We start from the raw sequence: 21,783 nt of genomic DNA, 5'->3' as shown, positions 1-21,783 counted from the left end.
GAGAGGGGAAGGGAAGGAGAAGAGGGAGAGAAGCATCAGTTGGCTGCCTCCCACCCGCCCCCAACTGGGGACACAGCTACCAACTCAGGCATGTGCGCTGACCTGGAATCAACTGACGACCTTTCAGTTCACAAGCTGCGCTCAATCCACTGAGCCACATCAGCCAGGGCTCATGTCCTTTTTCTTTAGAGCACTGAGTCAAGCGCTGTACTTCCCCTGTTTGTTGTTTTATTAAATATTATTTCACTGAAGCCCTGCTTTATCCCCACAAGAGTGTTATTATTCTAGCCCCAGGAACTCTTTACAAGGTATGCTTCTCCTTCTGAATCTTTGACTTCTTCCCATTTATCCTGTTCATTATACCCTGAGAGTAGCAAAAAGGGCCTTGTAAGGGCCTCTGTCACTAGGAGCAATCCATAGAATCACTGTCATCATTCCATAAATAAGTTACTGGCAAGGGTCATAGGGAGTTAACATTTAATGAGTAATTATTAATTGCCAGGCCCTGTGGTACATATTTTATGTACATTGTTTTATTTAATCCTGACAACTCTATAAGTAGGCTTTATCTTTATGTTATTGATAAAGCCAAGGAAGTTTAAGTAAAGTGAAGTAACTTTGCCCCAGGCTAGAAGTTATGGAGCCAATTTTCAAACCCAGATTTGTTTACCTCCAAAGAGTCTCTCAGTACTAAAGTATAAAATTTAGTCCAAAGTGCCTCTTTTCTCGGAGTCTTTTCTGAGCCATGGAATTTTACAGTACCTTCTACCTCTTTTGAACTATAAGATGTAAAATTTGTATTACTGGGTACATAATGTATTACATTTTGATAGAAGTTTTGCATACATAATATCCTGTATGGTCTTCCTCAGTTAGATAACAATACAGTAATTAAGGAAAAAAAAACCCAGCAATACTATTTGATTAGTTAGTGTTAAGAATAATTAAAAATTTCCTGAAATTATCTCAATTTTAAATGTGCTTTACTTTTTATAAAACAGTAATGTACTATTGATAACATTTTGGTTTTATGGATTCGGTCAATTGTGAATCATGCATTCTGTAGGTCTATTCTTGACCATATCATCTTTCTCTATTCATATGAATAAACCTGAAAAAATTCTTTTAAATCATAATTGCTTGAATAGAGATATACATTTGATTATTAATAAGTACTTGCATTTTCTAAATACTATGTAATGTCTTCTGTAACAATAGTGAAATTTTGTAAATATTTTAATTCACAATAAAAATGTTTGTTTTTATAAGTGAAGCTACAAAATTGAACATGTAATAAGTAAAAACTTGTTAGCAGCTCAAATGCTAAATCACAGAGAAAATAGTGACTGCATGCTCTGTTTCAAGGAAAGCAAATTTCTTGTATTTAAATTTTTACTATCCTAAATGAACATAATTGTAGGGGGCTGATTTTAGGGAAAGGAAAAAAGTAACTTGAGTAATTGATAATGTCAGTAAGAGAGTTCACATTTACTAAAAATGTTACTTTATAGAAGATAAAATTTTTGCTTTGACTAGTGTGGCTAAGTTGGTTGGGCGTCGTCACACAAAACGACTGATATGATTCTGATTTCTGGTCAGGGCACGTGCCTAAGTTGCAGGTTTGGTCCCAGTCAGGGCATGTACAAGAAGCAACCAATCGATGTTGCTCTCACACATTGATATTTCTCTCAAAATATTTTCTTTCTCCTTTCCTTTCCCCTCTCTAAAAATAAATAAATAAAATCTTTTATGAAAAAAGAATAAAATTTCTATTTTGTTTTTGTTCTAGTTTTCAACGAGTGTCACATTTTCCCATCTACATATATGTAAATTTGAATTTACATATTCAAGTTTAAATTGTATAATACAGGTGAAAGGTTAAGTACTAATTACAGATTATTACTGAATTATAGAATATTTTTACATTTGAAACCCTTTTTATAAAATTAAGTCATAATTCAGTGAAATAATTTATTCTGTGCATGTTGTAATCTTCAGGCTTCTCATTTTAGACTGAACAATTTTGTATTTTCTAAATATGATTAATATGTGATTGGCAAGAGAATTACTGTAATTTTTATAATGAGTTTTACTTTATTAAAATCTACAAAAGTTTTTAAAAATGTATATATAGTTGAATATGTGAAGTTTTTAATTTGAAAGGTCAGAATTCTTTTAGTATTAAAAAAATAACATAACATTTATTATATTCTAGACACTCTATTAAGGCACAAATTATCTCTTCAACTATTGTAAGGAATTTCTTGGAAGCCATAATTGTTTGCATTTAGTCATGCCACTAAATTTGATGTGCATTCTCTAATGGACCTTGATTCTGTGCAATCATACATAGTTGGGGCAGAAGTTTCATCAGCAGCACTAAGAGCATTTTTAGCATTTAAGTTCTTAAATTTCTAGCCTCTCCTAAATAACCATTAGGCAGATAGACATCTAACATTGAAGCTGATTCTGTACTCAAAAAGCTTCCTTGGTGACATTTCTTTTTCTTTTTTGCTGATTATTGCCAAATGCATTGGCACAATAATTTTTTCATAATGTGAAATTCTCTTTGCCCTTCTGAATTATTTCAACTCTAAAGCAGTCCAGAAAAAGTCCAGCCATTGTTAATATAATGAGAACGGATTGTATGACATCGATGTAACCTGGCACCCAAGGAGAGTGGACTGGAATGCGCATGCGTGAACAGTGACGACTTCACTGTACTAGTCATTGAGAGCGGTAGACACCATTGAGTGAGCATGTGTACTGTGTGGTTGTTGCATTCAAAATGACTGAGTGAGTAGAGCAATGAACCTGCATCAAATTTTGCATTAAGCTTGAACATTCCTCCACTGAAACTATTCGGATGATTCAGAAGGCTACAGCATGGGCAACTGGTGATTGGCAGCTTCATCACGATAGTAGACCCGTTCATACATCACATCCCGTGCAGAGTTTTTTGGCAAAACATCAAATCACCCAGGTGACTCAGCCCCACTACAGCGCAAATTTGGTGCCTGAATTTAATTTTTCCCAAAACTGAAATCACATTTGAAAGGGAAAAGATTTCAGACCATTGATGAGATTCAGGAAAACGCAATGGGGCAGCTGATAGCAATTGGGAGAACTGTGTGAATTCCCAAAGTACCTACTTTGAAGGGGACTGAGACATCATTGTCCTATGTACAGTGTTTCTTTTATCTTGTATTTTCTTCAATAAATACCTATTTTTCATAGTATGTGACTGGATACCTCTGGACAGACCTCGTTTACAATATTTGTCTTACCACTTTGGGTATTTTTTATTTTCTCTATTTTCACTTATAATTATGTTTTGTTTCCCTAGGACTTTTTTTAGAGAGAGGGGAAGGGAGGGAAAAACATCGATGTGCAAGAGAAACATCAATTGGCTGCCTCTTGCATGTCCCAACCTGGGACCTGGCCCACAACCCAGGCATGTGCCCTGACTGGGAATCAAACTGGTAACCTTTGAGTTGGTGGGATGATGCCCAACCCACACCAGCTAGTGCTCCCTTGCACTTACTGGACATGATGTGTTAATACTTTAAAAATACTATCTCAAAATGAAGCACAAATAGTAAATTCATTATAGACTGAAGAACACCAAACATAACAATTTATGGTAGTTAATACTAAGTCTCTGTTGATGGGGTGCAAAGTTGACACACTACTTCTGGAGTGTGGAGTTGACTCGTGTTAATTATATATGATTGTGGTCAAAGGTTTGATTGAATTGGAAAACATATAAAGTTATCACTTATTTCAATTATTTTAAAAGCATGAATTGTTACCGTATATGTGTATCATTTACCCTATCCAAACGAAGATGATCACTTACCTTTTTTTGTCTATATGAAAGTATAAACAACTCAATAAGCAGTCTTCTAATGCTGAATATGACTTAGCATGCTTCTTTGGTTGCAACTGTGATTTGTCTTGCCTCTTTCAATTGCAGAATTGTTCATTAGGAATTAACCTTTCATTAGTGAATATCCATATGTTTTTTTACTACTGTTGCACCTCATTACTATATATTTTTCCAGGTTAGAGATAAGATATATGCCTCTGTAGTCCCCCACTTCCTTTTTCCTCCATGTAGTTACTGTTTCAGTTTTACCATACAGCAGCCCCAGGGATATGTCAGATTACATTTAGCATCAGTATACTTTGCAGTCAGGAGCACTTTGTGTTACTAAGTGTTTATGATCTAGGACCTTACTCTTTGTAACATCTTACTATGAAATAATGAAGATAATACATTCGAGTGCAATGTAACGTGGTGGTAGGTGGCAAAATCATATACAGATCATTATTTGTCATGGCAGTGCCACATGCTACTGGCAAGAAGCATTATGTGCCCAATGTATTTTGTTCTTTATTTTTTTGCTCATCTATGTATTTTCTAGATGTTCAGACTCTGTGACAAAATTTTTGGGAGATACTGCCAATAGAGTTTTCATGATGCAAATTAGCTCTGTGGCCTCAGTTTGTTAGTCATTTGGTGCCATACTTTTCCTTGTTCAAGAACCAGCTTATATCAATGTATTACAAGTTTACTAAAGGATTATTTAAGGTAATTTTGAATTTAGAGAATGTTTTTGAAGTCCAATGGTGTATTTTACTTCTGTTTTTAGCTCATTATTTCAAATAGTATTAAATGTTAATAATGTAATAAGCAAACATTAAACATGTGTACTACATATGAGGAGGAAGAACCTTAAAATCATTTTATCCAGTCTCCAATGCCATATTCCCTTCTACATTGTTCCTGACAAATAGTTCAACATGCTGAGCCATTTAATTCATAACTCTTTGCAATATTGAATTATTCTTGTTTATCTAGTTTTTCTTATTCTTGAGATGAAATCTACAACTTTATGACTCAAACATTGATCGTGTATTCTTTTATACTACTAAGCTTTAAATGTTTGAAGGTTGTTAACTGTATTGACTATTTGTTAGGCTAAACATACCAAGTTTTTGCTTTATGTTATTATGTGGCACACTGGAATTCTTAGGAATGTTCCGGATCTCTTTAGTGTTTTCTCTCAATATGACATCCAGAGTAAGATATTACTGGGGTGATATAGATATATAGTGTACTCTTCTTCACTTGCATTGTAAAGTAGGTGAGATTTAGATATATATGTTTGTACGTTGTGCATAATATATGTAGGTTTAAATACTACAATAATCTTGTAATGTTAATTGAGATTTGTTTTGCAGTTAGAATGACAGTTGTGAATGGTTTTCTCTTCTTAACCCGATTGCATATATGACTAACTGAAGTTATGTGTTCTCAAGGATAATTTAAATGAACATAGGGTTTGTGAAAATTTGACATATCCTAACTGCAACTCAGCTAGTGGGCAATATGATTATTTATAGCTGTGTAATATAGTTATTAATGAACTAATGTAGAACAAGGCCAAATTATACTATATTTTTATGTGAAATTATACTGCCTAACAAAGGTTGGCATTATGTAATAAGTACCCACAAAATATTAACCTACTTGCAATAAGTACAATTAATAATGTATATAAAAGAATGAAATTAAGCTAATTTTCTATCAAAAAAGAATTATTCATGAACAGAAAGTGGACAACATAGATTTGATGACAGGAAGATTATATATAATCTGAATTACTGACTGACCTAGGAAGGTTGCTCAGAGGGATTACAGAATAATTATGTTAATATGCAATTATCACCTCATTTCTTCTGTAGTAACCTCAAGATGTAGTGTAGTGAGGGTGTTATAGCAAGTGCTGATAGTTTGCAAAAATACTGATGTTTGAGATTTCTGAGACAATAAGTCTAGCTTGAGGCATATAAGTGATGATCTGTCATCTTGAAGACAGATCTGACCTTTGTACTTTTTTTTTGGTGCTCACAGTATATAACTACAGGCAGTTACAGCTGTAGAACTCATTATCATTTTCTAGAAAGTGAAATATGTTTTATGTAGATTTAAAATTCCATTTGCAGCTTTTTATAAAGTGTGTTAATTTTCTACAAGAATATTTTAAAATTCATTTAAAAGGAAAATTCTGTGGTTATATGATTACATGAAGGACATAGTAATAATATCTAAACATTTTATAAAAAGAGCCTAATTGTATAGTAAATTCATTGAAATTTAGGGATTTTAAGCAATATAACAGTTTGATTTTTAATTTATTAGTTTCCCTTTTTAAAAACTTAATGAAATATGTCTTCCTTCAAGTATGTCCCCTACTTAGTTATATTAACATAAAATGGTGTTGGTGGCTTTGTTATATATATTTGAATATATAAAGATAGTTGGGAAAGTTATATGAGACAGTGTGAAATTAGCTTACAGGTCAAATGCTTTCTTGCCTAGATGCCACATAATCAACCATGAATGTAGGGAGATTATTTTTTATGTCAAAATTCTAGATCCATTATTCAGTGTAATATATTTTGATGATCCATTGTTGTGCATTGTATCTTGATACAACAGCTATGAGTAAAAATGTATTTTGAACAATTTTCAGTTAAAATATATTCTGAGAATTAAAACAGGAAAATTATTTGTTTTTTCTAAAATACCAGCTTAGTGATTCAATTTCTTATAGCCTGTTTTTTAACTGATGGTTTTTCATATGTGCTAATAAGAAAAATATTCTAAAAAAGTAACTTCTGTTTTTGAGTAGAGATAAGCATTAGTTTGGGGACAAGTAAGGCATATTTCATTAGGTGTGAAAGAAAACTTTGATAGAGATTTCATTTTATTTTTTAAAAATATTTAATTTGGTCTTTTGCTTTTCTTTTTGCTAGATGCATTATGCACATATATTGTTTATATGTTTTTGAGCAAAACAGTTCGGTATCTTCAGAATGTGAAGCTCTTATAAAGCCATTCTGGTAATGAGGATGCAGTCTCCAAGCCGACACGATCATAGTTTGTCACCCTGCTGTTCAGGGGTTACCAATGAAGTTGCTTTAAGTGGGAAGCGTCTGTTCTATCTCTGAACCTCTAACACCAGAACAGATGGGTAGAACATGGAACATGGAAGATTTTACCTCTGAGGTGGTAACAGTGAAGCCACTCATTAACACTGAATTTACCACTTCGTTAGCAACGTTGCTTCCTGTTGAGAAAAGCTAATACAGGCTTTCAAATTGACTTGAGCATATATTTGTCTACCTCTGTGATTGTAATAAGTAGGAACAGAAACTAACTGTCTTTCACTCTAGTTTTTAAAAAATTCTGCCATTTAAGATTTATGTGAGATTGTTCGTTTCTGGTCATTTAACTTCTTATACCAAACTTGACGAGAGATGTATCGGGAATGAATAATAGTATAGCATCAGTGTTTGCTTTTCTTTTCACTGACATTTGCACACTCTTTCCTAACACATGTTTATGTGCTGCCCATTTTTAACTTCTGTGTGTGTGATGAAGAGACTCCTGCTGGGTGCTGCATTAGCACCATTTTGGGGTGATATCATTGAATATGATCTTATTGGAAGTCTATTTTTATTACTTTGGAAGTTTGCCATTCTTACAACAGAATTCTAAGACCTATGAGGGACAGAAAAAATGATTGTTGGTATAAATAATAATGCCAGAGAAAGATATCTGTAATGTGTGTTGTATTAAAGAACACATCTGTTCATAAGATAAGGTCATATTTATAAGTGCTTGTTCCAAGTTGAGAAATAAGAAAGTAATCAGAAATAAGTTTTTTATTCTTGAATTAGACTTAATGTTTTCCAAAGCATGTAATTGGTAACCTAGAAGATACTGGAAACAATAAGCTTTATTAAAAATCTTTAGTTTCTAATTATAGGATTGTAAATTCCCGCTGTCCTAAATTGGTATTGCCTGTTACACAAATTTCAAATACTATAAAAATGGAAGGCTTTATTCTGAGAACAAAAACCTTGTCTATCTTGTTTACAATTATTATACTTAAGAATAGAGCAGTGCTTGGCACACAGTAAGGGCTCAGTAAACATTTGGAGAATGAGTGAACTGTGCTTACTACTCTGTACAAAAGGAAAATAAATATGGGATTTTATGCCAGTACTTCAAATAATTAATACCAAGTGTTGCCAAATAGCAAGTTCTTTAAGTTGTACTTGAGGCTTATTGGATGTTTTGAAGGCCTTGATGCAATGGGTATGTCAAGAAATCAGGACCATGATGGAATTTGCATTATTTGAATAGGCAATCCAGATTTCTTAGAAAAAAACTGTTTCTTCCTACACTTTAGGAGCTTTTGCTTTGATTTTTGCAGTTGTGTTTTTATTCATGCAACACTTTATTCCTTTATTCAACAAATATTGCCTGAGCACCTATGCCAAGCGCTATTAGGTTCCAGAGATTAAAAGGTCACTAGGTCACAGTCCCTGGCTTCCAAGAGCTTACATTCTTCCAAAGAGACAGACAATTCTTATATAATTTGCCTATTTCTAAGAGCAGGTTAAGAACAGAGTGCAAGGGGATTCTTCAGAGCTGGGGCAATAATTATAACCATGGTGTATGTATATATTTATGTCTCCCATACTTTTAGCAATCTTTTAAGAAATACTCTGTCTTCTCATAAAGTTTAAATATATTGTCAAAAATACCTAGAAAAAAATATATCTCCATTTTATATGAAGTAACCTAAAAACGTAACATATTTGTGATATTTCAGAGGAAGAAGTTTTAGGCCATTGCTGTCAACTATCAGATGATAAATGGGATAACTGCCTGTAGGGAATGCCTAGAATTTGGGGGCTCAGGTTATAAAAATTTAAGTTATATGAAACATTAATTTTAACTTTACTACTTTAGAACTAAGGGTAATTTACATAAGGAACGAATGAAACCCTGTGAATAAAACATTTTGAATTAGTAGAATTTTAGGAGACTGTTAAACATTAAGAGCAAAGCAGCCTTAAATTTTTATAAAATTAAAAAAATGTTAGATATATTAGCCGTTGATGTTGATAGCAAGTACAGTTCTTTACTGCATGGTGTGTTGTTACCTTCTTCCTGGAATGAACTTTTAAGTGACAAAACTTACTTCTCTACAGTGTTTAACCATTTACATTATTCTCTAGTATAGATTGACTATCCTTACTAAATCTACTTAAGTGAGATAATTTTCTTTTTATTAGCAATCTGTATATGGGATTTTAAAGTTTTTTGTTAATCTGTAGCATATTTATTTATATCATATGTGTCTCTGTGCATGTTTTTATGTTGCTTTTTCTTAGAGATTTTGTGTATATACAGTATTGGGTTGTTGCTAAGCACAAAGAAAAACTTAATCTTTGAAACACTTAAAGTCTTTCCATTTTTTTAAGTTTCTTTATTCTTAGGAAAGTATTAGGATCTCAATGTAACAAGTATAATTAAGCTAATAAAAATGTGTACTTTCAACTCTCCATACATTCTAATAATAATTTTTCAGTCATGCAAATCTAAATTTTTCTTTTCCATTTTCTAGACTAAATGTGTTAAATGGCTTGCCAACAATATGGATGATTTGAAGATAAACACCGATATTACTGGTGCTAAAGAAGAACTCCTAGATGACAGCAATTTTATCTCAGACAAAGAGAGTAGAGTTCATAAACCAAAAGATTGTCAGACATTTCAGAATAGTAATACGTTCACTCTGCCTGAAGAACTGTCAAAGGACAAAACTGAAAAAGCCTTAAGTGGAGGCCAGTCTACTGTATTTATACATGCTGGTGCTCCTACTGTTTCTAGTGAAAACTTTATCTTGCCTAAAGGAGCTGCTGTTAATGGACCAGTTTCACACTCCTCCTTAACTAAGACTTCCAATATGAATAAAGGCAGTGTTTCATTAACCACTGGACAGCCTGTGGATCAGCCAACAACAGAATCTTGTTCAACTTTGAAAGCAGCAACTGATCTTCAGCTGTCTACACCACAGAAAACAAGTCAACACCAAGTTTTGTTTTTGTTATCAGATGTAGCACACGCTAAGAATCCACCCCATTCCATTAAAAAACTACCTACCTCTGCTTCAGCTGGTTGTGACATTCAGAATTCAGTAGGGAGTAGTGTAAAGTCAGATAGCACTTTAATAAATCAAGTAGAGGTGGGTGAGGATAGTGAAGATTTATTAGTAAAAGATGATTGTGTCAATACATTAACAGGCATTTCCTCAGGTACAGATGAATTTAGGTCAGAAAATGATACAAACTGGGACCCCCAAAAAGAGTTCATTCAATTTCTTATGACTAATGAAGAGACAGTGGATAAAGCTCCAGTTCATTCTAAAGTGGGTCTAGAAAAAAAGAGAAAGCGAAAAATGGATGTAAGCAAGATAACTCGTTATACTGAGGATTGCTTAAGTGATTCTAATTGTATACCCAATAAGTCAAAGATGCTAGAAGTAGACTTTCTGGACCAGAATGAAGAACTGCAAGCAATAGACTCACAGAAATACGCATTATCAAAAGTGAAGCCTGAATCAACTGATGAAGACTTGGAATCTGTGGATGCTTTTCAACACATAATTTATAATCCAGATAAGTGTGGAGAAGATAGTTCCCCTGTTCATACTAGCACTTTTCTTTCAAATACCTTAAAAAAAAAATGTGAAGAAAGTGATTCTGAGTCACCTGCTACTTTCAGCACCGAAGAGCCATCATTCTACCCCTGTACAAAGTGCAATGTGAATTTTAGGGAGAAAAAGCACCTTCACAGGCATATGATGTATCATTTAGATGGGAATAGTCACTTTCGCCATCTTAATGTCCCAAGGCCATATGCCTGTAGGGAATGTGGGCGGACATTTCGAGATCGTAATTCACTTCTAAAGCATATGATTATTCACCAAGAAAGAAGGCAGAAATTGATGGAGGAAATTCGTGAGTTGAAAGAACTTCAGGATGAAGGAAGAAGTGCACGATTGCAGTGTCCTCAGTGTGTATTTGGTACCAATTGTCCTAAAACATTTGTGCAACATGCTAAAACCCACGAGAAAGATAAAAGGTACTACTGCTGTGAAGAGTGTAACTTCATGGCAGTGACAGAAAATGAATTGGAATGTCATCGAGGCATTGCCCATGGAGCAGTGGTAAAATGCCCTATTATCAGTTCTGAGGTAGCCCAGAGAAAAACGCAAAAAAAGTCTTTCATGAAAGACTCTGTTACGGGATCATCCAAAAAGTCAGCTACCTACGTGTGTAAGATGTGTCCTTTTACTACTTCAGCCAGAAGTATTTTGAAAAAACACGTGGAGTACTTGCATTCATCATCATGCGTTGATTCATTTGGTAGTGCCCTTGGACCTGGTAAAAAAAAAGGTAACATCCTTGAAGAACCTGTAGATGATGATAGCACTAAACCATTAATTAGGCAACAGTCAACCACATTTCCAAAGAACTCTGCTTTAAAACAAGATGTGAAGCGAACTTATGGATCATCCTCACAATCAAGTAATTTTTCAAAATTTCATAAGCGGCCACACAGAATACAAAAAGCTCGGAAAAGCATTGCCCAGTCAGGTGTTGTTAATGCGTGCAATCAGAATAATTCTCATAAGACTGTAATGATTAAAAGCGGCATTGACCAAAAACCTAAGTATTTCCATCAAGCAACAAAAGAGAAATCTAATGCCAAGGCAAATAGCAATTATTTATATAGACACAAATATGCAAACTACAGGATGATCAAAAAATCAGGTGAATCATATCCTCTGCATTTCAAAAAAGAAGAAGCTGATTCATTAAATTCTGTACATCTGTTTTCGTCATCAAGTAATTCTCACAACAATAGTTTTATTTTAGACTCTCACAACTCTGACACCAAAAGGCCAGAAAGCTTCAAAGACCACAGGCGTGTATCTTTAAAGAGAGTGGTTAAGGAATCTAAGAAGGAAAGTTCTGCTGGAGGAGAAGACTTGGATAGCTATCCAGATTTCTTGCATAAAATGACTGTTGTTGTCTTGCAGAAACTTAATTCTGCAGAAAAGAAAGATAGCTATGAAACAGAAGATGAAAGTTCTTGGGATAATGTTGAGCTAAGTGACTACACTACACAGGCTATAGAAGATGAAACCTATAATGATATTAATCAAGAACATGTAAACTTATTCCCTCTATTTAAAAGCAAGGTGGAAGGTCAAGAGCCTGGAGAAAATACTACACTTAGTTATGATCAGAATGATGGCTTTTATTTTGAATATTATGAAGATGCTGGAACTAATAACTTTTTGCATGACATACATGATCCTCAGCATTTAGAAAGTGCAGAAACTTCGTTGTCAAAGCATAGTTCTGTTTTTCATTGGACTGATTTGTCTCTTGAGAAGAAATCATGTCCTTACTGCCCAGCAACATTTGAAACAGGTGTTGGGTTGTCAAATCATGTCCGGGGACATCTTCACAGAGCAGGATTAAGCTATGAAGCCCGTCATGTTGTATCACCGGAACAAATAGCCACAAGTGACAAAATGCAACATTTCAAAAGAACTGGCACAGGGACACCTGTTAAGCGAGTTAGAAAAGGTAAGTTTTCCTGTAGATACTTTGGCTAATATGTCTGTATTCAAATTCAAGGAATTTGAAAGTTTTGCTCAAATTCAGTCTTTATTAGCATCACATAATTTCATATTTCAGAGTTGATTGGCTTTAAGATGGTCAGTTTATAAAAAAAATTCTGATATCACTCTTAAAAAAATTTTTTTTAGCTATAGAGAAGTCTGAAACCACTTCCGAACACACTTGTCAGCTCTGTGGTGGTTGGTTTGATACTAAAATTGGATTATCAAATCATGTTAGAGGCCACCTGAAAAGACTTGGAAAGACCAAGTGGGATGCTCACAAATCTCCAATTTGTGTTCTGAATGAGATGATGCAAAATGAAGAAAAATATGAAAAAATCTTAAAGGCATTGAACAGTCGCCGTATTATTCCCAGACCATTTGTAGCTCAAAAACTTTCATCAAGTGATGACTTTCTATCCCAAAATGTTATACCTCTTGAAGCATACCGTAATGGCCTAAAGACTGAAGCTATTTCAGTATCTGCATCAGAGGAAGAAGGGCTGAGTTTCTTACATGAATATGATGAAACAAAACCAGAACTGCCCAGTGGAAAAAAGAATCAGTCTCTTACATTGATAGAACTGCTTAAAAATAAAAGGATGGGAGAAGAAAGGAATTCTGCTATCTTTCCTCAAAAGATCCATAATCAAACTGCAAGAAAGAGATTTGTTCAGAAATGTGTTCTTCCATTAAATGAAGACAGTTCATTAATGTATCAACCACAAAAAATGGACTTGACTTTGCATTCAGGTAAGAGGACATTTATGACTATCTCCCATAATTTAAACAATTTAGTTATGCTTATTGGAGTATTTGTAGAAAATGCTTTCTTCAAATCTTTTTAAGCTGCTTTTTTTACAGGGCAGAGATTGGTTATACTGTCATTTCTGTAAAAATCATCAATTGATGCTCACCACTGAATTCTCTGTGCTTCATTTCTTGGTAAAAAGTAAGGTGAGAACAAAAGCAATAACAAACAGAAACCTGATGTGTAAAAATAAGATCTGCTGTGACTGGGGGATGGGTTCATTGGATGGGAGGTCGACGTTCAAAAGCATAGTGTTACTGAAAAGGCAAAACCTCTGTCGTATTTTTGCCAGTGCTCCAAGTGCTCCAAGGTGATAATGTTTTCAGTACTTAGCTGTTGGTTTTCCTACTGCTAGGAACAAACTCTTGAAACCGAATGGATTGGTATCTGTTGTGTGTTTTGATTACCCAAAAGAAATTTCTCCCTTTCCAATTCCTCATCATATTGTGGGACAGTTTGGTTTTGGAGAACCGTCATGAGTATGAAACAGTTGTCTGGGGTTTAGTTTTTACATTAGTGTTCTAATGGAACAGACAGATGGGTTAGCTTAGTGCTTGTGCGCCAATAGTTTTTCCTCCTCGAAGGAGTATTTTGTATGTGTTGATAAATGATATGGTAGATAAAGTAACCAAACTTTATTTGGTATTGCTAAGTCTTGATTTATACTTTTAGACTAGAAAAAAATTTAAGTGTCCTTATCAGTTTCTTTTGGAGGTTAAGAATATTAAAGATTAACTTAGATGGTTTCATAATTTTAGCCCTGAGTTGAATGTGTCTAAGGTAAAAGTTGGTCAGTGGGTTAATACTAAATAAAATGACTGTAATATTGATTTATTTATTTTGGGCAGACATTGGGATATCCCAAATATTTATAAGGCAGTTTTGATTTAAGGGAAGATTACCTTGCACTGTAAGTTGTCTGAAAAACAGTTATCTTTATGGGCTTCTGGTTAAGTAGGGCTCTTTCTTTTATATGAAGACTTTCCAAGTCAGATTTTCAGCATTTTTCAGAAGGATAAAATGTAAGAAAGATGTGTTAGCTGTGTTGACCAGGGTGTAGTACACTTCAGAGAGAGAAACCGTGTTTGTGGCTGTCACAGTAATGTTGAAAACACCAACTGAAATGTGTTTTGGGAGTAAGGGTTGTCTGAGAAGTCAGGGGGTTCTTATTGTTTCAACATGTTTTCTTTCCTGTGATGACAAAGATATTAGTTTGTTGATCATTTATTTAGCACAAAGATTTTAGAAAAAAACTTCAAATAATTAACTTTCCTTATTGATTCTGCAGAACTATGAACATAAAATGCCCTGAATAAAATGTTGTGTCTAACACCATTCAGTGGTGTGTTTTAGCGCTTTTTCACCCGCCTTCATCAGAAAGCCTAATTTAGTATTGAGCCTTTTATGGTTTTGTGGGTAGAACACTTTACCACTTCGTTAACTAGACTTAATTAAAAAAACTTTTTTTTATGTTATCCAAATCACAGGATTGTATTTTAGGGTTAGGAAATGATCTGCGTAACACAGAAATCTGCAAGAAAGTGATTACAGGTGTTAAATCTAGAGGAGCTCCAAGGTTCAAGACACTTCTTCCACCTTTCCTAAGAGCATGGGTTGGCTCTAAACACTAACTGCAAACTAATAATAATTAACTGAATTCCTCCTCCTTATCTTAAGCTAATTCAATGAACGTTTTTTAAACCATCTTTATTGTGGTACTTCACGCTTTTAGAAGTGAGAACTGGATTATAGTTTTCTTTTGAATGATAGGTATGCCTGTGAAGCTTAGAACATGTGTGCATTGCAATACGACGTTTACAAGTGCTGTTAGCCTGTCCAACCACTTACGCGCTTATGCACGAAAGAAGAGTGCTGGACTTGTGACTGGTACAGGTATGTTTGAACAGATAACACAGCAAGTCTGTTTGATACAATACACTTTTTTTTCTCACCAGAGTGGTGCTAATTCAGATATTTAGGCTTTCTTTGCTAAGCAGCATTTGCATCTGAATACACATTAAATCTCAGCAACTTGTAAACTGTTAGATATAATTTTAAACAAGTTTTTATTTTTTATTTGGCTCTAATTAACTTTGGAAAAAAACAATAGAGGTGTGGAACTTTTGAGTCTACATTATTCCCATTGATTTTTAAATTATACTATTTTTGACTTTTAAATTTATTTTTGTTAGTAGATTCCAGGAAGACAACACTCTGGTAAAAAACAAACAAAAAAAAAAAGAAAGAAAGAAGAAAAGATTGTAGTTTTAGCTTAGAGAAATGTTTCATTAGATAAGAGAGGAAATTATCATGAAATTTAATCTATATACAATAGCATCATTAGAAAACTAAGCAATCTAATGAGTTTTCATTAGTCTATAGATAAAATCTTTAGAGGGGCAGGCCTTAGTAATGGCCCATGTTGACAACGGAATAGATTTTTCTTTTAATGCCCCTACACTATGTTTAGGATAAATAAATATATCTATCCATGTAAATGTTAACATGTACATTTCTGAGTTGGTTAGCCCAACCTTACAGGTAGCTCTTCATACTGATAGTTTGTGAAAATTTTATTAGCTTACTCATGTATAATACTGCTTTTTACTCAACAAAATGTATTGCTCTTTCGCTTGTAGCCTTTCAAGCTACCCTGCTTTAGCAAATCTCATTACTCTCACATCTTAAAATATACTCTCTTTACTAAATAGATCTACATAAATCCTTTTGCTTAAAATTCTCCTTCCAATCCTTTTATTTCTCTTGCTCTTTTAGATCACTGCCTTCTGCTTTCTTCTTCTTGTTATTTTCCCAACTTTTTGTTCTTTCTCATGTCTTCCTGTGGCTTATATCCAGTATGTTCTTGCTATCAAAGAAGTACTTGTAATCATACTAATTTCTTTTATCTGCTTCTTTACTTTGTCTTTTGACTTTATATATAAATGACCAGGGATGACCATTGACCATTTATATTAAAAGGAGGGGGAATAGAGTGAGTTTTACTCTACTGCATTAGTTCTTCTACTATGAGGTTTTAGTTTTTATATTACTCCTACCTTCATCAAGCTTGAAAGGTGACTGCAGACAGAAGAGTCAGGAGGCAATGAGAATTAAACATTGTGAAACAGAAAATCAATATTGTTATCATAGTCACTTGTATTGACTATTGTGTCAGGCACTGTGCTATGCAGCTTACATGTATATTTATCTTCACAACCACTGTGAGTTTTAGGTACTATAATTCTCTCAGTTTTATCAGAAACTAGGGCTTAGAGAACTTAAATTGCCCAAACTTATGCAGTTATTAATAGCAAATTTTAAATTCAAATCAAGGCTGACTTACCCTAGACCTTTGTTTTAATCACTATTATCTACCACATACAGAAGGAAGCTGTTTGAAAGTCCTAAAATAAAGTTGGGTTTAAGAGGGGTCCTTTCTGGTAAAGACTGAATAAACAAGAGTCTAATTAGAAAGAGCAGGGATCCAAGAAATGGTTAGGCATAGATTAGATTTCAGAAAATGTTCTATTCTGTCAATTCAGGTGCATTACTCAAATATTCAACAAGGCAAATTTATTAGTACAGATGTTTTAGTCCATTAAAAATGCTTTTTCCTCATGTGAAAATCTTTCAAAATGTAGGACTAACTGCTTATAACAAACTGACAGTAACTCTTCATTGACCAAGAGTGCATTCTAATGAACACATTATCATCAAAAAATTTTATTAGAGAAAAAAGTAAACACCAAAATGTTAAAAGTGTTAGGAAATATTGGATTGGCCAAAAAGTCCACTTAGCTTTTTCAATAATATAAAAGACATTTTTCATTTTATTGATTTGGATATTTTGAGTAGGTCGGCTATCTCCCATGTGGTATAACGGAGCATCATCCAGCAAGAACTATCCAGCACGAAACTTCACAAACCACTTTTGACACGTTCTTTTCAGTCACAGTACCCTCTCCATACACTGCATAGATCTTCTTTTGCGTTTCAGTTGTGTTTTTACCTTTCTTTAAATAATGAAGTGTAATATGCCGAAAGTTTGCATATTTTCTTCCATCTTCAATATAAAAATTGTTTCAAATGAAATTAAAGACAACTAAGCGCTACCAAACTAACTTTTTGGTCAACCCAGTATAGTGTTTGGCAGTTCTAGGGCAAAGAGAAGAGAAGTGAAAAGCTGAAGAAAGTCTACCATCGTATTTTTTACTGCCCTTACTCACTTTTAAGAAAAATACAAAATGCATACTTTATTTTCTTGGAAATTCTGAAACTTTTCCCCTGATTGTTAAAATCTTCCTGAACACTAGAGCTATACTAAGAATTTTTTTTAAAAAGAAAAAAAACAGCTTTAATAATATTTTTGTTTTCCAAATAGGGAATTCTTTATTATATTTAAACATCACATGCCTATTCTCTTCCCTCATAATAGTTTCACTGGTATAAAGCAGTGGTCCCAGTCTGTGGTCCTGGAGGGTTCCACTGGGTTATTAATAAAGGGAGCTATACAGAAGATGTCTTAATAAGAGATTGATTCATATGAGGAAAAAGCATTTTTCAAGAATATATATAGTTTTGAGTAATAAAATACAAAATCATTTTTTAAAAACTTTACCTTAATCCCAGTATATCACAAAATTGGAACAAAGTAAAAGGAAAATAGGACTAAGGCCTCCACGAAAATGTCTAGAAACTCTGTCCCTAGTTCAATTTCATTCATGTACATTTTTATTATGTAGCCTACTCTTAAAGAAAAAGCTTAGGTATACCAGGACAAATACTAAAGGCCTGCTTGGTTACCTGTGATAGAATCCCAAGTCCCAAGCCTTCTTAGAAGCCACTAGCTCCTGGCCTCTTCTTTGGAAACTGGTGGCCTTTTGAGGTGGGAGAAATATTCTAGCTGGCCTGAAAAGAAGCCTCTTTGTTTCCTCAAATAGTTATTTACTAATGACTCAAACACTTCTAACATGATGGTTCTCAATTTGGGGTGGAGGGGAAGGGTCATTGACCGCTTTGAGAATTTTATAAAAGCAATGGGCCCATACCAGAAACATGCACTTACTTATTCATCCACAGATAAAAATGTTTCTGTATATAGACTTTGCATATCTTTTGAAGGTTATCATGCATAAACCCTAAGACTGAGAAAGGGAAAGGGCCAAAAAAAATGAAGTGGAAAGAGCACAGAACTGGGAATCAGGAGCCCTAAGAAAGCTTTTTACTTTTTTTGAGTTAAAGGATGCTTGAAATGCCAGAACTGTGTAACATCAAAACTAACTTATGTGGTCTCAAATATAAATTAAAATGTAACATTCTTCCTAATTTTAGTAAAAGGAAATGATGAAGAAAGTAGGAAAGCTTTGGAATTGAAGAGATGGAAGAGGTAGCCATTCTTGGGACAAAGTTAATTTGTCAGAAAAGAATAAACTTCACAGATTAAAATTTTGCCCAGAACTGACAGAGTTTATCATCCATTGGGTAGGTTCAAATAAATTATTTAATAATTTCCATGTGCCTTCATTGTGAATAATTATTTATGAAGTTGTTTTACTTTTTAAATGGATTTTTATCTAAAGAGACTAGTACCAAAGGGTTGGCTTTATATTCTATATTGTAAATTCAAGGCATACTTCTTATTCAAGAACTTCTTCCAATTAATATAGACTACATTATAGACTTCTTTTTCAGGTTTTGCTCTGTATAGATTAATGTTCTGCATGCTGAAACAAATTGGTTCCTGGTTAATTACTTATACAGTCTAATAAGAACACTCAATTTTCATTGCAAATTAGAAGTTTCATAGTTTATATTAAATGCTTTTGGACCTTTGAACTATTGGCTTTTTTGTGTTTGATATTTTCATTAAATGATATATTTTATATACTGGCAGTATTAAGAACACAGTATTACTAAGTTATTAACAGAATAACCATAAACACTGGTTTAGTCCTGTTTTCCAAACAAATAATAGTACCTCTTTCATAAGTGTCCAGGATTGGACAATATATTATATGGTCACCCTGGTTATTAAAATTTCTAAAATATTTTAAATTACTTAAGGCAAAGTGTATTCTATCAACTTAATCTGCAATCAGGAACCAAAAGAAATTTGAGCTCTAAGTACAGCAGGTGAAGGAAGGGAAATAAAGTCTGAATAGAGAGAATCTTGTGGAAGGAAATATACCAGTAAGGTGAATGCATGTTTGCACAGTCTGTTACCTCTTGAAAAGAATGAAGTGTAACAGTTGTATTCAACATTTTATTGGGACTCCATTTTATATCTTGACCCTTTATTCAAACTCACACATACACCTACTCATTCACTCACCTGAATTGACTGATGCGCTCTAATATTTTCTGTTGTAGCCTTTCTCATTAAAAATTAATGCTGGTCATGACCCACCCAGTAAACTGATTTACTACCCACAAAGAAGTCACTACCCACAGATTGAAAACATTCCCCTTAAGTGACTCTTTGTCTTAGGGACTGATACTGATGAGAATCAGTGATATTTTAAAGGTTTATTTATTTTCAGAAAAGGAGAAAGAGAGGAAGAGAAGCATCGATGTGGGAGAGAAACATCAGTCTGTTGCCTCTCACATACCCCCTGACTAGGAATTGAACTGGAGACTTGTTTGGTTTGCAGGCAGGCGCTCAATCCACTGTGCCACACCAGCCGGGGCGAGAATCAGTAATGTTTTAGAAATTATAACACTTCTGTGGCAGCAAGTTAGTTTTCTGTCTTCATTGAATTCAAATGTACCTATATATCATATTTTTAAATCAAATACTGATCTTTTGGTATTTAAAGTAAATTAGAAATTTCTAATTACTTAAAATTAATGTAAGAAAAATATTTTATATGCAAGTATAGTTGGGAGAAGGGCTTTATTTCATTATTTTCAGACACTTCCATGATAACATTTTGGAAGTAAAGCATGATTGTTGCTATTCTTCAACAAAAAGCCTCACAAACATAATTAAAGAATGACTTTTAATGAGAAAAAAATATAATTAAAAAAATTGGTACTAGAGCCTGTTATTCAATATAATACTACTAATGTATTGTATCTACATTTGCTTTTTAGTAGGGTCAGTGTTTTATTTTTCATACCATTTACTCAAGTGGAATAGTAGATTGCATGTTACCTAATAGGATCTTTTACTTACTTTCAGCTATAATGACACAATTGGTCATAGTGACCTATAACAACAAGTGCTAACGAACATGTAGCACAGAGCCAGGTGCTGAGTTGCCTGTATAAGCCACCAGAAAAGTAATTCATATATTATGGGAAGTGCTGTAGGAACATTTTCTGCTGTGATGGAAAGAAAAAAAAATAGTATTGTGACAGCTTCTCAAGGTGCATTAAGTTACATGTCCTTATTATGAAGGTCTCTGCAGTGTCTTTTAAAATATTATTAAAATAATGCATCTTTAAGAAATTGAATACTTTTATAATGATTCATTTAGCCCAGAAGAGTACAAGTGGAAAGTGTTGATTATGATTAAACTATAAAAGAGCAAACTGGCTTCTGGTTAAAGCAAACACCTTGGTAATTCCTCCATACTAGGCTATATGGGGAATTTATGAGAAGTATGAAACCTATGCCTGTCATCAAAGAGCTTAGCAAAGCATTGTTGGCCACACATATAAAACTATCAAATTGCAAAACTGATAAATGGTATATTGGATATAAATGTTGTAGGAGTTCAAAGTATTTTAGTCTAGCCCTTCTTTTTAGGGGAGTTGGGAATTAAATTGTGTTCCTTTCTTCCTTCTTTCTGCCTTTACTGTTTGTCTCATTGTTAAATAGAGCATAAAAAGAAAAAACAAAAATAGTTCATGCTGGCATATTACTTGTCATTATGTTTAAAATGAGAGAGAAAAATAAAACCAATGGTCAAAATTTTTGTTCACTTAACAAAAGTTTAAGTTATTGTACCAGGACTGTGCTAGCTCTGAGGCTGTAAAAACCTTGCACTTCAGCTACATTAATGTAATTATGATCCAGTGGGATGAGTACAAGTGTGGTGTTACGGAAAGCTTTCTAATGGTTCAGCTAGGCCCTGAACTTGGAGGATGAGTAGCTTTAGGAAGAAATAAGGTAGGCCATTCCAGGTAGAGAGAAGAACATAATGGGATACAAGGGGATGAAATTTGGAATTCAAGAGTTGCTGGGAGATTCAGTTATAGGTGTTTGGGAAGATGGGGATTGCAGAAAGGTAGGGTCGATGGTTTCAATGCATGCTAAAAATTTTAGGAAATCATTGAAGGATTTTTTAAAATAAGGGGGAAAAAAAGTAAAGGAATGATATGGTCAATCTTGTATTTTAGAAAGCTATCCCTTACACAATGAAAGATGGGTTTCATGTTTTCTTGGCCATAACTTATCTCTGTAGT

General features: G+C 33.8%; 1 protein-coding gene across 10 annotated transcripts in view; it reads left to right on the top strand.

Annotated features, from left to right (window-relative positions):
• ZNF644 (zinc finger protein 644) overlaps positions 1-21,783 on the top strand; it is a 95,739-nt gene that overhangs the window by 62,329 nt on the left and 11,627 nt on the right. For 4 of the 10 annotated variants that reach the window (XM_090269721.1, XM_090269719.1, XM_090269718.1 and 1 more), the window contains 2 exons: positions 9,492-12,528; positions 12,711-13,316. The exons of 5 other annotated variants lie outside the window; for them this stretch is intronic. In XM_090269721.1, coding sequence (XP_090125847.1) covers positions 9,522-12,528; positions 12,711-13,316 — 3,613 coding nt within the window. In that variant the 5' untranslated portion in view covers positions 9,492-9,521. Of the gene's footprint in view, positions 1-9,491; positions 12,529-12,710; positions 13,317-15,144; positions 15,268-21,783 lie in introns of those variants that run through there. One more of the 10 variants, XM_090269728.1, reaches the window with a different exon arrangement.

Source organism: Furipterus horrens, unplaced genomic scaffold (assembly GCF_987537825.1).
Source record: "Furipterus horrens unplaced genomic scaffold, mFurHor1.1.pri manual_scaffold_3, whole genome shotgun sequence".
Lineage (NCBI taxonomy): Eukaryota > Metazoa > Chordata > Mammalia > Chiroptera > Furipteridae > Furipterus > Furipterus horrens.
Note: the sequence above shows the minus strand (reverse complement) of the source record. Positions and strands in the feature narration are given on the sequence as shown.